Source organism: Chlamydomonas reinhardtii, chromosome 11 (assembly GCF_000002595.2).
Source record: "Chlamydomonas reinhardtii strain CC-503 cw92 mt+ chromosome 11, whole genome shotgun sequence".
In the NCBI taxonomy this organism is placed as follows: Eukaryota; Viridiplantae; Chlorophyta; class Chlorophyceae; order Chlamydomonadales; family Chlamydomonadaceae; genus Chlamydomonas; species Chlamydomonas reinhardtii.
Genome location: NC_057014.1, coordinates 3589206 through 3602472, shown reverse-complemented (window position 1 = coordinate 3602472; position 13267 = coordinate 3589206). Strand labels below are relative to the sequence as shown.

The 13267-nt window shown below is 66.2% G+C and overlaps 3 protein-coding genes across 3 annotated transcripts in view; 2 read left to right on the top strand and 1 right to left on the bottom strand.

Annotated features, from left to right (window-relative positions):
* Positions 1 to 27: 27 nt before the first annotated feature.
* CHLRE_11g481951v5 (uncharacterized protein) lies at positions 28 to 2349 on the bottom strand. Its single transcript, XM_043067759.1, has 3 exons — positions 2017 to 2349; positions 1113 to 1196; positions 28 to 977 (listed from the first exon to the last, which is right to left on the bottom strand). The coding sequence occupies exons 1-3, from the start codon at positions 2064 to 2066 to the stop codon at positions 587 to 589; spliced, it is 525 nt and encodes a 174-aa protein (XP_042919764.1). The 5' UTR covers positions 2067 to 2349; the 3' UTR covers positions 28 to 586.
* Positions 2350 to 2490: 141 nt separating this feature from the next.
* On the top strand, positions 2491 to 7842 carry CHLRE_11g481900v5 (uncharacterized protein). Its single transcript, XM_043067758.1, has 8 exons — positions 2491 to 3003; positions 3604 to 3744; positions 3981 to 4295; positions 4599 to 4739; positions 4936 to 5028; positions 5356 to 5541; positions 5788 to 6543; positions 6992 to 7842. Exons 1-8 carry the CDS (start codon positions 2788 to 2790, stop codon positions 7250 to 7252), a joined length of 2109 nt encoding a protein of 702 aa, XP_042919763.1. The 5' UTR covers positions 2491 to 2787; the 3' UTR covers positions 7253 to 7842.
* Positions 7843 to 8020: 178 nt separating this feature from the next.
* Positions 8021 to 13267, top strand: part of CHLRE_11g481866v5 (uncharacterized protein) — a 10516-nt gene continuing 5269 nt past the window's right edge. Inside the window, exons 1-12 of the mRNA XM_043067757.1 lie at positions 8021 to 8383; positions 8494 to 8550; positions 8746 to 8898; positions 9158 to 9229; positions 9449 to 9604; positions 9738 to 10076; positions 10313 to 10876; positions 11150 to 11371; positions 11599 to 12039; positions 12234 to 12572; positions 12801 to 12980; positions 13194 to 13267. The exon at positions 13194 to 13267 is cut by the window's right edge and continues 25 nt beyond it. Of these exons, the coding sequence (XP_042919762.1) occupies positions 8824 to 8898; positions 9158 to 9229; positions 9449 to 9604; positions 9738 to 10076; positions 10313 to 10876; positions 11150 to 11371; positions 11599 to 12039; positions 12234 to 12572; positions 12801 to 12980; positions 13194 to 13267 (2462 nt within the window). The 5' untranslated portion in view covers positions 8021 to 8383; positions 8494 to 8550; positions 8746 to 8823. The remainder of the gene's footprint in view (positions 8384 to 8493; positions 8551 to 8745; positions 8899 to 9157; positions 9230 to 9448; positions 9605 to 9737; positions 10077 to 10312; positions 10877 to 11149; positions 11372 to 11598; positions 12040 to 12233; positions 12573 to 12800; positions 12981 to 13193) is intronic.

Genomic DNA, 13267 nt, shown 5'->3' with positions numbered 1-13267 from the left:
CGTATGTGCGCCAGCCCAGGGGAGATTATGAATGCGACATTACATGAAGGGACAGAGATTATGCTGTCTGGAACTGAACCTGATGAAGGAAAGCGTCCGTCTTCCTCGCCTGAGGGGCTGCATCGGGCACACGCCGCTGTCAGGAAATGCACGCCCTGCCTCGGCAAGTCGGCATCACTGCACCTGGAGCAGCCCAATGTAAGTCACCTAGTGAGCAGCAGAGCGCCTCTTCCGCATCAACGTCCAAAGCAACGTGCACGCACCCTCGCTCGCCCGAACCAACGAGCACCACATATGCACACACTTATGCAATTGCGAAGCGCCCACGGTGCCCATTTAAGTGTAGGGGGGCTGTCACACATCTGATGGCATACGAACTTCCCTGCATTCAGTACATATTCTCTGCAGTCCACATGGACTCACATGCATACAGCGTACGTAGTTGAGACACCAGAACCGGCCGTAGCATTGATTCACTCCCTTAATCACAATTTCTACCTCACTCCTATTTGAGGTGCCCCTGAAAGCAGTGTGCGGGGCATCCTCGCCGCGCCTCCACCGCAAGGAGGCATGGCGCGTTACCGTGTCAGCGCAAGTCAGTCACCGCCACACACCACCCCGCAGGAGGGCAAACAACTTCGCCAGCGGCTTGCTTGCCAGCCTTCCTTTCCCTACTGCTAGAGTACGCCATTGTGGATCTGCGCTGGCTGCTCCTCCGGCTGCTTCGCCCCTTGTTGCTGCTGTCGCTCTTGCTATCGTTGCTGCTGCCCTTGCTAATGCCGCTCGCTATGGCTGTCACTGACGGAGCTCTTGTCGTCACTGGCGCGCTGCAGCGCTGCCAGGATGCTGCTGCAGCCGGCACGGCCCATCTAGCGCTTGCAGCCGCCGTGCAGGCCCTCAACGCTCGGCACGACGCGAGCCAGCTCCGGCGGCGCCAGGGCCGCGTACGACTGCAGCGCTGCCACCCAGTAGCGCAACTGCGGGCGTGCGGCAGGTACGGTGTTCTCTGGATGGGGGCGGGAGCATTGGGGCGCGACCTCTGCGGGCAGTCCGGCAGGCCCTGCCTCCCATCCCGGGGCCTACCACCCGACCTCCCACCCTAACCACCCTACCTTTTGCTCCGGCGTGATGAACTTGGCGGCGAAGTGCTGCCCCGCATCCGCAATGGCTCGCCGCCGGGCGTCATTGGCGGGGTCCTGTGATTGGCGGGGCGTGCGGTGCAGCCCAACGGGCGTGGGATGTTGTTGTGCCAAGGCAGGGGCGTACCCCCTACCTTGCGCCTGCATGAAAGCGCTGGCACGCCAGCACGCCAACAACACGCCGGCACGCCTAAAGCCGTAATGCCCAAAGCTTCACCCGGCCCAGTACAGAATTGCACCCCTGGCCCAGTACGGGCACGGACTACGATACCCATTGGTCACATGCCGTGCTAGCTATCCCTTGGGGGCTTCATCTGCACGTGTGGGCTCGGAGAGGTAACTTCACTTCAGACTCTGTTCCTTTTGAGGGCCTCCCGTGACTTGAGTGGTCCCCACTGGGGGATGGGACTTTTTCGTTGGGCCCGGGCGCATAACCCAACCCCCGCGCATCTATCCCCAAAACGCAACATCCAACGAATGCACACGGCGTGCTCTGTTCACCAGCAAGGTGGCCGGTGGTCCTCAAGGGTTCCGCTGGCTCATAGTGCAGCTGTGCTGATTGGCGGTGTGTGTCACTGCGTCCACCGCGATGTGCGAGTGCAATGCTCAAAGGCCGGCGTACACCGCGCAAGACATAGCGATGTGTAGAGGTGGACCGACACAGCTGGAACCACTGCGGCCGGACGCCCTCCTCACGCCTGACACACCCCGCCTGGCCAAGAAGCCCGACGTTAGGCTCCGTACATACACAAACGAAGTGGGCCCGGTGGCAAACTATTGGGATAAAAACTGATGACTGTTCTCGCCCCCTTGAACGCCCTGCACTCTCTCGTCCCGAACGAGACCGGTCGCCGTACGCACACGCGTTTGTACGCACCGACTTAGTGAGGCAGCAGCTCTACCGGCAGACGCCGGCCCATGGCCCATCAAGACCTCCTGGTCTCCAGCTAGCCGCAAGCCCTGAGGTGGGGTGGGGGGTGGGGGGGCAAAGGGCGCTGGGGGAAAGCGCTTCCGGTAGTCTGGACTGTAATCTGGCTATATGTCTATGTCACTTTAGCCCGCCCGCCTAAGCTTCGCCCGCCGGCCCCTAGCTTGGCACATGGCATTCCTGGACTTCTGGCCGTGCTAATGATGTGGGGAGCAAGCACTTGTGAGAGTCGAGTGAGCCAGTCCTTGAGGTGCCCGCTGAATGGGACAGGAAGACAAGAATTATGTTGCCCAGAGTGCATAAGTGCGGTTGCGGAATTGTCTTTAGCAAAACTGCACGTTGCATGGGCGACACAACGGGAAGCGCAACGATGCAGCTTGAGTCCAGTGTGAGCAGAAGCGAGCTTAATAACACCATGCACTTGTTGCCCTAGCAAGAAGGGACTGCTGGGTGAAACTTCCGCTAAGCCCTTCTGTCCAAGCTGTTCTTGTTTTGGCGTTGCTCACCCAGACTTTCTATACCTACACAATATTCCTCTCAAAGTCGATTTCCCTCCGGTATAATTTGTCTATCGAGGAAGTTTGGAAAGTCTAGAGCCAAGGGCCTTTGCACACTGGGCCGGCAGAGCTTCTTTTCAGCACAGTATTAGTCCCGGGCCGCGCCTGCGGCCCCGGGCTTGAGGAAGTTGGGCCTGCGATCACCTTGCACAGTGCTGCAAATATGTCGGGCGGCGGCGTCAGCGTGAACCGGGACAGCCTGGTACAGCGCCTGCAGACCCTGAACATCACGCAGCAGTCAATTGAGGGCACCGCCAAGTGGTGCCTGTTCTACATCAAAGATGCAAAGACCGTGGTCAACATCTGGCTCGAGGAGTTTGGGCGCGTGACCACTGAGCGGCGTATAGCCTTCCTGTACCTCGCGAACCACATCTTGCAGGTGGGGGCTGGTCGGAGGGGACTGCTCCTGGGGGTGTCAGCAGGGGAAGGGGGGAACGACGGGTGGGGCGCACGGCTGGGAGCAGCAGAAGTCAACCACCAAGCCGGCTGCATGGGTGGCCGATGCCGACTGCGGGTGCATGGCCTGCGCACCAACAGCGCTGCATGGGGTGGGGCGCCCAGGGCGTCCCCAAGGGCCCAGGCACGGCACATACGGTAGCGGCCACACCCGGGTGGGGAGGCGCAGCGGCACGCGCTGTTGCTGCTGCCAGCCACCCCAGCGGCTCTGCGTTCCCAAGGCACGGCAGATACGCCGCTGCATGTGCCCGTGCGGGTGAGGGGGCAAGGACGAGAGGGCGGTGTTGTCGAGGGGGTCCGGCGGGCGCATGCCGTGGCCTCGACCCCATGCCACGCACCGGTGTCGGACTCCTTGCCGGCGTCCCCCGGCCGCCTGGCCTAGCTGGCTAGCTGATCTCCCTCCCACATCACACACCCCGCCTCCCCTTCCCGCGTCCCTGTTCACCCCCCCCTGTACCTGTCTACGCCTGCGCTTCTTAATTAATCATGAATGTACCCCCCCCCCGTCCCCCGCACCCCACAGGAGGGCCGCAAGAAGGGGCGTGAGTTCGCGGATGAGTTTTTCCGCGTGCTGCCCAAGGCCTGCGCGGGGGCGGCGCGCAGCAGCGACGCCAAGCTGCGCAGCAGCGCCCGGCGACTGGTGGACATTTGGGACGAGCGCAAGGTGGGGCGGTGGGGGGCTGGTGGGGGGCGGTGGGGGGCTGGTGGGGGCGATGGGTGTTTGGCCCGGGGTGACTGGGCCGGTGCACGACTCATTACGTTCGGTTGCTAGGCCGCCCGCGCTGCTCACTCACGCACTTGCACCTGCTCACCTGCTCGCTCTCGCGCGCGCACACACACACACACACACACACACACACACACACACACACACACACACACACACACACACACGCACAGGTGTTCGGCTCGGCTCAGGTCAAGGTGCTGAAGCAGCATCTGGACACGGCCGCCAGCGCAGCCGCCGGTGGCACGCCAGGCAAAACCGGGGCAGGCGCAGCCGCCGCCGCCGCAGGCGGCACCGGCGGCGGAGCCGCAGGCGGCGGCGGCGGGGCGGCGGCTGACGGCGGCGCCGGGCCGGGCACACCGGGTGGCGGTGGCGTGGAGCGGCGTAAGCTTGCGGCGGTGGGCAGCCTGGCTGACGTGTTGTTCGAGGTCGCCAACGCCGCGGCTCGGAGCAGCGAGCTGCAGACCAAGTGCCTGCAGGCCAAGGGGGTGAGAGCCGCAGTTTCGGAGAGGGCGTTAGCCGGGCTGGGGGCGGCGGGGGGGGGGGAGAGGGGAGGAGGGTAGAGCCGGGGGCTCGGGGCAGGGGCTGGAGGTTCTGGGCCGGGGCCCCGGCAGCAGGCGGTGGCGGCGATCCCAGCGCCCGCTTATGCCCCCACACCTCATCAGCATTCCATGCACCTATGCCTCAGTTCAACCCACCAATTGAATGTAACCCCCGCCCCCGCCCCGCTAGGTTGGCTTGGTTTGGTTTAGGCTGGGCTGATACTTGCAACCCCCCTGCCCCCCCCCCAGTCCGCCTCCTCGCCCGACGCCGGCCTGGCGGAGTTGTCCGCGGCCCGCGGCACCCTGGCGGCGGCGCTGGACGCACTGCGGCTGGAGGGCGAGCGGCGCAAGAAGGCTGTCACCTACATACGCATGCACCTGTCGCAGCAGGTGAGGGGCGGGATGGGGGGTGGGGGCGGACAATGGCCACAGGGGAGAGGGCGGGCGGGCGGGCGGCGGCAGGCGGGCGGGCGGGCGCGCGGACGGGCGGCGGACGGACCGGCTCGAAGCGGCGTTGACCGGCGCAAGGACCCGCCGGCGCCCCCTCTCCAAAGTCCAAAACCCACCACGCCGCGCCGCCTGACAGGAGGACAGCCTGAAGCGCAACGAGGAGGCGGCGGCGGCGCTGGCGGCGCAGAAGGCGGAGCTGGACGCGCGGCACGCAGCCCTGGAGGCGCAGGTGTGTGTATGTGGGGGTTGGGGGTGTGTGTGCAATGGGGTGGGTTGGAGGAGGGGGGCAGACAGGGGCGCTGAGGAATGCTGGGACTTTCGTCAGCGGAGGCGGCCGGGTGCGCCCGGGGTTTGGTGGATGGGTGATCCGGCCTGACGCGTGCGGCTGCTGGTGTCGCTGCGGTTTCGGGCGGGGAAGCGGAGGGTGCGGCAATGTGGGTGCAAGACGCAAACGGCTCTGTTGTAGGCTCCACACACACACACACACACACACACACACACACACCTGCGGAGCTGCTGCTGATGTGGCTCGCACGTGCCCTGCTTGCATGTGCAGGAGCGCGAGCAGCGTGAGCAGCAGGAGCGGGAAGAGGCGATGCGGCAACAGATGCAGCAACAGCAGCAACAGCAGCAACAGCAGGCGGAGCAGCACCAGCAGCAGGTGCAGCAGCACATGCAGCAGCAGCAGCAGGCAGTGGCGGCGGCGATGGGTATGGGGCCGGACGGGTTCATGGGCATTCCGGTGAGTGCGGGCGGCGGAGTGGCTGGGTAGAGGTGTGGGGCTCTCGCACATGGCACGGGCTTGCACGTGAGAAGCTTTGGCCGTTGCCACACAAACCCCGGTACCCCGCGGACCGCCGAGCTGACCCGCCTGCTCCCCGCCTGCTCCCGCACGCTCCCCCGCTGTACCTGCCAACGCCTTCACTTCTTAAATGATCATGAATGTAACCCCACCCCAAAAAACGCTGCGTCGTCACCTCGCTTGCAGGGCATGGTCTTCCCGCCCTTCCCGCTGCCGGGCATGCCGGGCGGCCTGGACCCCGCCGCCTTCAACCTGCCGGGCATGCCGCCCTTCCCCGCCGGGCTACTGGGTCCGCCGCCCAACCTCGCGGCCATGCTGGGAGGCATGCCGGGATTCCCCATGGGCGCCATGGGCGGCGGAGGCGGAGGCGGCGGAGGCGGCGTGATGCAGGGCATGGGAGGGCCCATGGGCGGAGGCGGAGGCGACGGCGGCGGCGGCGGTATGCCGGACCTCGCAGGCGCGCTGTCGTCCCTCGCGGCGGCCGGGTTCGGCGGCGGCGGCGGCGGTCACGACATGATGGGCGGGGGCGCCATGTCCAACGGCGCGGGCGGGTTGCAGCAGCAGCCGTCGGGCCAGATGGGCGGTGGTGGCGCGGGGCCGGGGCCGGGCTCTGCAGGGCAGGCGCACGGACACGGGCACGGGCAAGGGCAAGGGCAGCAGGCGCCGGGTGGCGCGCCTTCGCAGGGTGAGGACGGCGGCCAGCAGCAGCACCCGCACCCGCATCACCAGAACCAGCACCCGCAGCACCAGCAGGGGCAGCCGCCACCACAGGGGCAGGGGCAGGGGCAGCCGCCACCACAGGGCCAGCAGCAGGGCCAGCAGCAGGACCAGGGGCCGGGGGGCGGCGGCGGCGGCGGTCTGTCGGGCGGCATGGAGCAGCTGGCGGCGGCGCTGGCCAGCAACAGCGACCTGGTGGCCAATGTGCTGTCCAGCATGAGCCAGGTGAGGAGGCGGAGGGAGGGGGAGGGAGGCGGAGGGAGGCGGAGGGGGAGGCTGGTGGGGAGAGGGAGAGGGAGAGAGGGGGAGGCTGGTGGGGGAGGCTGGTGGGGGAGAGGGAGAGGGAGAGGGAGAGCGGGGGAGGCTGGTGGGGGAGGCTGGTGGGGGAGAGGGAGAGGGAGAGGGAGGGAGGGGGAGGGGAAGAGGGGGAGGGGGAGGGAGAGGGAGAGGGAGAGGGGAGGCTGATGGGCGGGCAGCCGTCCATGCAGTGGGAAGGGCGGGGCCGGTGGGCGGGTGGGTGGGCACGTAGGACGATTGGGCAGGAATGGGGAGAGGAGTTGACAGGTGGGTAGGGGTGGGTACGTGTGGCCCGTCCACCCCGCCAAGCACACATTGCCAAGCACACGCCAACACACGCCAACACCCCGCCAACATCCCGCCAACCCCCCGACAGGAGGAGCGCGCGCGCCTTGGCTCGGACGTGTTCGGCCAGCAGCAGCAGCAGCAGCAGCAGCACGGCAGCGGCCAGGGCGACGGCGGGGCAGGCGGCGGCGGCTACGGCGGCGGCGGGGGCTATGGCGGCGGCATGGGCATGGGGCTGGGCATGGGGCTGGGGCTGGGCGGCAGCCCGGGTGCCATGCAGTTCCTGTCCAGCGGGCCGGGCGGCGGCGGGGACCCCATGGACGCACCCTACGACCCCGAGTTCCCCGAGTGAGCAAAGCAGGCGTGTTTGTACGGCACGTGTTTGCTCTGTACGGCACGTGTTTGTTCGTACGGCACGTGCTGTGGAGGCGGCTGTTTGCTGATGGGCGTGCCGAGCCCTGCTCGTGGCGAGTGGGATCGAGCCAAGAGTGAGGTCGAGTCAGGGGCTGAGGTATTTGCCTGGCGGAGTCACGGCTAGCACGTGTGCATGAGGTATGGTGGTCGACAAACTCTTGCCTGTGTAGTGGCACACGGTAGCGTCCAGGATGAAGCTGGCTGCAATCATTTGGCGGAATGTACCGGACCGGGACTTGCAACACGGTGGGCGTACATAGCAGGGCCTCTGGGGGGGGCTGTGTGTGCAAACGCTCGTTGAGGGCGTGGGGCCAGGCGGGGCCTCGCGTGCGCAGCAGGCTACCGCATAGTCACTGGATGATGTGGACGGCACGTGAGGGGCGGAGTAGGGGCGCGGCATGCGCACGCACAACACACGAGGTGCAACTTGGGGCCGGACAGAGCTATGACCGATCCGGTGCGCTGGTCGATGCGTCTTTAGGTGCCTGGCGCAGGCTGTTTTTGTTCCCTTTGTAACCCCTCTTATGACGGGGACACGCCGCAGTCACGATAAGCAGGAACAGGCAGCCCTTCATCAGCATCCCGCGCGTCCAGCGACAGTTGAGGCGGTTGGTCTTCCTGCCAGTGGTGCCGAAACCGTGACGCAACTCCAAATCCCAGGCGCTGTACATCACAAGTAATACCCTGTATGATGCCCAGGGTTACAGCAAACAGGCTCTCAAAGGCTCTGCAAGCGCGAAGCCGAGGCGCAGGCGCAAGTTGCGCAGCGTGCATTCACACTGTTTGGCCCAGTACTTCTCAAGCTACTTACAATTATGGTCATGTGCTTGCATTAATGTGCAGACGCCGTTTCAACGTGTCACAAACACAGGGAGCCCGCTGACACGATTTATGTGCGCACGCGTCGTTGATGAACCAACTCAATACACCTTAAACAGACTTGCAAATACAGCACTTGATCACATTACCGCTTCGCGTGAGCGAAGGGCCAATTCGATTGCGCGCGATGCTGTCCCCTTCTGCTGCTGGACCTTGAGAAACACATGTGATGGGCTGCTCGGCGTCCGTGGTAAGACGGAAAGCATTTATGCAGCAGGGCATCTAAGCGGGGTCATAGGGACCGCCGGCTGGCAACCGCGTGTCCAACGTGCTACTGCCTTGGGGCGTGCTGCGTCACAGGAGCTACGGGGCCAGATCGCCACCGCCCCGGAATGGCCGCTCTCGTCCGAACCAGAGGTGCGGCTGCATGTACTTACACACCCTCTGTCCCCACCTGCTTGATGCGGCAAGGCACTACCGTGCTGCTGTGATTCTCCTGCTCCACCACTCCCCCATCCAAGCCTCTCCACTCCCCCGCTCCCCCGCATCCCCGACCCCCATCTGGGTGCTCCCCACTGCCCGCCCCCCCCCCACACACACACACGCGTGCAGTCGCTGGAGGCCCGCCCGCCGCCCGCCCACACGCCGCTGCACCGGCTGCCAGAGGCCGTGAGCGACCTGCACCACGGCATGCCGCCGGCGCTGCGGCGGGCGCCTGTGCGGCTGCTGCGGCTGCAGGCGGTGCTGGGCTGGCGGCAGCTCAAGGTGCGGAGAGAGGGAGGGAGGGAGCGTGGGAGGGGGAGGGGGAGGGGGCGTGGGGAAGATGTTGCGAATTGGCTCGTGCATGCGTGCATGTGCATGAGTACCCGCGGGACTGCACCGCACCGGTATGCATGAGGCCATGTGATCTTTCATTCCTTCTAAGGGACACAAGGGAAGGAGACACGTATGCAATCCGTTGCGGCGCACAATCAGCTTCATGTGTTGTTTTGGGGCGCCTCTCTCACACCTCATCCACCCGCAGGTGTACGAGGAAGTGGAGGTGGGGCGCGGCGGCGTCATTGGGGGCGAGTGCCTGGAGCTGCCCTACGACGAGGTGAGTCCTGCTGTGCGTGGGGTGGGGGGGTGAGGGGACTCAGGGGAAGTTGTAATTACCAGCTCAAGCTAAATAAAGGAGGCGGGGCGGGCGAGGGGCGTGGGGGTACCCGGCATTGCCGAGACATGGCATGTGCTAGATGCGGCGTACTCAGCGTGTGTGGGCGTGTCTCCATGGCCCCTTCTACATCCCCCCTGTCGGCGCTCCTCCGTCCCTCAGCTGGGTGAGGACGTGTGGGCCCGCACCCTCATCGTGAGTTGGAGGTGGAGCGGCGCCAAGCCCAGCAGCAGCGGCAGCGGCACTACTGGCAGTAGCTCCAGCGGTGACGGCAGCAATAATGCTGCAGCGCGGTTCTGCCCGATGTGTCCTACACAGGTATGTGCACGTGTGCGCGCGTCGGGGTGAGAACAGGCCCACGGAGCAGGCCACAACTCATTCTTTTCCTGTTGGAGTTATATACAATATTGCGTGTACGCGTATGTGTGTGCGTGTGTACACATGCGCACAGTTCGACGAGCTGTGCGGCGTGCTGCTGCGCGGCGCGGCGCAGGCGGGCATCGAGTTTGTGTGGGTGGATTGGAGCTGTGTGCCGCAGGCCCAAGGGCAACAGGGGCAACAGGGGCAACAGGGGCAACAGCAGGGAGCTCCGGGGGCGCAACTGCGGCAGGGACAGCACCAGGGGCAGCAGCAGGCGCAGCAGCAGGAGGGCGAGGGGGAGCGCGACGGCGCCGCCCCTGCTCAACAGCAGCTGTCGCCGCCACCAGCGGTGACGACTATGGCAGAGGTGCTGCGAAGCAAGGTGTACTACGCGCGGGCACGGGCCATGGCGGTCATCCCAGCCTACACGGTGCGCCCTGCTGCTGGCGGCCTTGCTAGCATGTGACGACCTGCGGCCGCGGGGATGGAAACGGGTGGGAGCGGGCCGCACGGGAGGTTAGCAGACCCGGAGGCATGGTGGGATTGGCGGGGCTGGCAGGGCTGGCGGGATGTGTGTTGCTGAACCCATGGGCACCCCAGCCCTTGGGGACTCTTGGTCCGCACCGGTTGATGACAAGATCAAAGGTGTCGCTGTGCGTTGTGCAGGCGCTGCCGGGTGCGGGCGGGGGCGGCGTGGTGCGGCTGCTGCTCTGCAAGACGCTGCGGCTGCTGCGGCGGCGGGCGGGCGGGGCGGTAGCATCAGATGTGGAGGCGGGGCTGGAGGTGGGGGCCTGCGCCGCACACACGACAAGCCCCGGGCATGACGGCAGCAGCACCAGTACATTGCCTGCGGTGGCTTGCAAGGGCAGAAGTAGCAGCAATGGCGGCAGTTCGACAGTCAGTGGCGGTGGCTGTAGCACCAGCGCCACCAGCGATGGCGGCAGCAGCTGCGGGACAGCGCACAGCAGCGCAACCAGTGACCTGCCCGCAACAGCCGCTGCTGTCAGTGGCTCCGGCGGCAGTAGCAGCAGCAGCAGCAGCAGCAGAAGCAGAAGCAGCAGCAGCAACAGCAGCAGCGCCGCGGCTCTGCTCGCCGCGGGGCGCCGCCTCAGCTCGTCCGGCGGTACCCCGCCCACCGCGCCCGCCTCGCCCCACAGCGCCGGCGCCGCCACAGCCCTTGACCGCATACTCAAGCGCGAGCTGCTTGCGAGCCGCGGCTACTTCAGCCGGGTACGTGCTGTGCGTGCGTGCGTGCATGCATGCGTGCGTACGTGCGTGTGTGTGTGTGTGTGTGTGTGTGCGTGTGTGTGTGTGTGTGTGTGCGTGCGTATGTGCGTGACTTGTCAATGCATGACGTGGGTCCTGGTCCTGCACACGCACGCTGCCATTGGCATGTTGCAATGCCGCACGCTCGCGCCCCCGCCCGCAATCCCGCAGCCCACACGCCCAGCCCAGGCGCCCCCTCACAACCACACACCCGCATATGCCCGCATGTGCCCGCAGGTGTGGACGCTGGCCGAGCGCATGGCGCGCCACGGCCGCGGCGAGGGCCTGCGGGAGTGGCTGGGTCTGGAGGCGTGGCTGGGCATGGTGCTGGACTGCCTCTTGGCGACTGCTACAGCCGCCGCGGGGCAGCAGCAGCAGCAGCAGCAGCAGGGGGCGGCGGGCGTGGGCACGGGCGTGGCTGCAGCCGCGTGTGTGCAGGAGGAGCGGGGCCTGACGCTGGTGCGTGGCTGCGGCTGCTGTTGGCTGTTGGCTGTTGGCTGTTGGCTGTTGGCTGTTGGCTGTTGGCTGTTGGTGAAGTGGCATGTCACGTACATGGTTCCTGTCTGGGGCCGCTGGTCACACGTGCTACTGGCGAGTCTCCACGTGTGCCACATATGCCGCGTGCCCGTAACCCAGAGCCCCAACTCCACGCCGTGCCCGTCACACCCGTTTCCCCTCGGCCGCAGACCTTCAAACGGCTGCTGGGAAGGGAGGCGGCCGCCCTGTTTGACGCGGTGCTCGTTCCCCTGACTGCGGCCGTGCGCACTGGCTCCGCACTGATCACAACCACAACCAACCGCACATCGGGAGTAGCTCCCGCTGGCACGGGCATCAGCGGCGGCGTGGGGTCGCTGCTGACGGCTGTAGCAGCAGTGGCCTCTGGCAGCTGGCACCAGCAGCACCAGCTACAGCCCTTGGAGGGGCAGCTGGCGTGTCTGATGGAGTTGGCGGCATCAGCCTGGCGGCAGCCGCAGCTGCCGTCGCCGGCTCTTGCGGCGCTTGCTGTAGCTGGTGGCGACGGGTTTGGCAGCGGCAGTAGCAGTGACAGACGCGGTGGCAGTAGCAGCAGTGCAGGTGCAAGGGGGGCTGCAGCCGGCTGCTGCGCGTTGGTGGAGGCGCCGACCAAGGTGCGCGTGGGCTGTCTCGCGCTTTCTTCGAGATGCATCAAAGTAGGAACGCCGACAGCACACCGACCAAACCAAGGATCGATTCCCTTTCCTCTACCTGCTAATATCCTGCCATCCAACCTGCCCAGCCCCTTTTACCACCACCACGCCCACATCCCTCCAATCCTGCATACGTACGTACTCCCCCGCATCAGGCCTGGCTGCTGGGCTACCTTGAGTCTGCCGCCACCTGCCCTTACGCCGCCTGGAGCCCCGGCGACCGCGTGTGGGCCGTGTACTCGTACTTCTGCTGGAAGACACCCGCAGCAGGCGCAGCAGGCGCAGCAGCAGGGGCAGGGTCGGCACGAGGGGCAGCAGGTGGTGGGGCAGCAGCAGAAGGCACGCCGGCGCACGGAGGTGCGCAGCAGCAGCAGGGGCAGCAGCCGCAGCAACCAGGACAACAGCCTCCGGCGCAGCAGTCGCAAGTGCAGCCGCCTCAGGGGCAGCAGCAGCAGGTGGCTGCACTGGTGGAGGCGCTGCGGGACCTGGTGCAGGTGAGGTGCCGCCAGGTGCCCGCCTACCCGCCTACCTGCTGCTCTTGATCACTGGGGTAGGAAGGCGGTCAGTCGCGCGAGAGTGACATCTTCATAGTGTGCCATTCCCGCGCAGTCGTCCACATGCGGATGTTTAGGGAATGGGGCAAACTCACCCTCCTAACCGCGCACGTCTCGCCAAACCAACCATGCCGAAAACCGCCGACCCACCCATTTCCCCGCACACAGGTGGCGGGTGGCGGGCGGCGACACCTGGTGGCCATGGCCTCGCGGTGCGGCCCGGGCGTGGCGGCGGCGCTGCCCAGGGAGCCGATGGACGAGCGGCTGTTAGTGGCGGCGGCGGCGGGGCGCGGCGGCGAGCTTGCCGCGGCGCTGGCGGCGGGCGGCAACACGGCGGCCGTGGACAAGGTGGGTGAACTGCGTGGGCTGCTGATCGAGATGGCGTGCCTTGTTGACAGTTGAATTGCAATCAAGCGCGGAACTGTGCACTGGTCCCACTCTTGGTTTGGGTTGCGTAAATGTGTGCCGAGGATGGCTGGTGGGACTGCAAACCTTCGCAATGCCCCCCACCACCCACCACCACCGCCTTCAACCTTCATATGCACGCCTGCACACGTGCAGGACGGCAACATGCCACTCTTCCTGGCAACACTGGGGGGCTGGGTGGAGTGTGTACGGCAGCTGTTGGCGGCGGG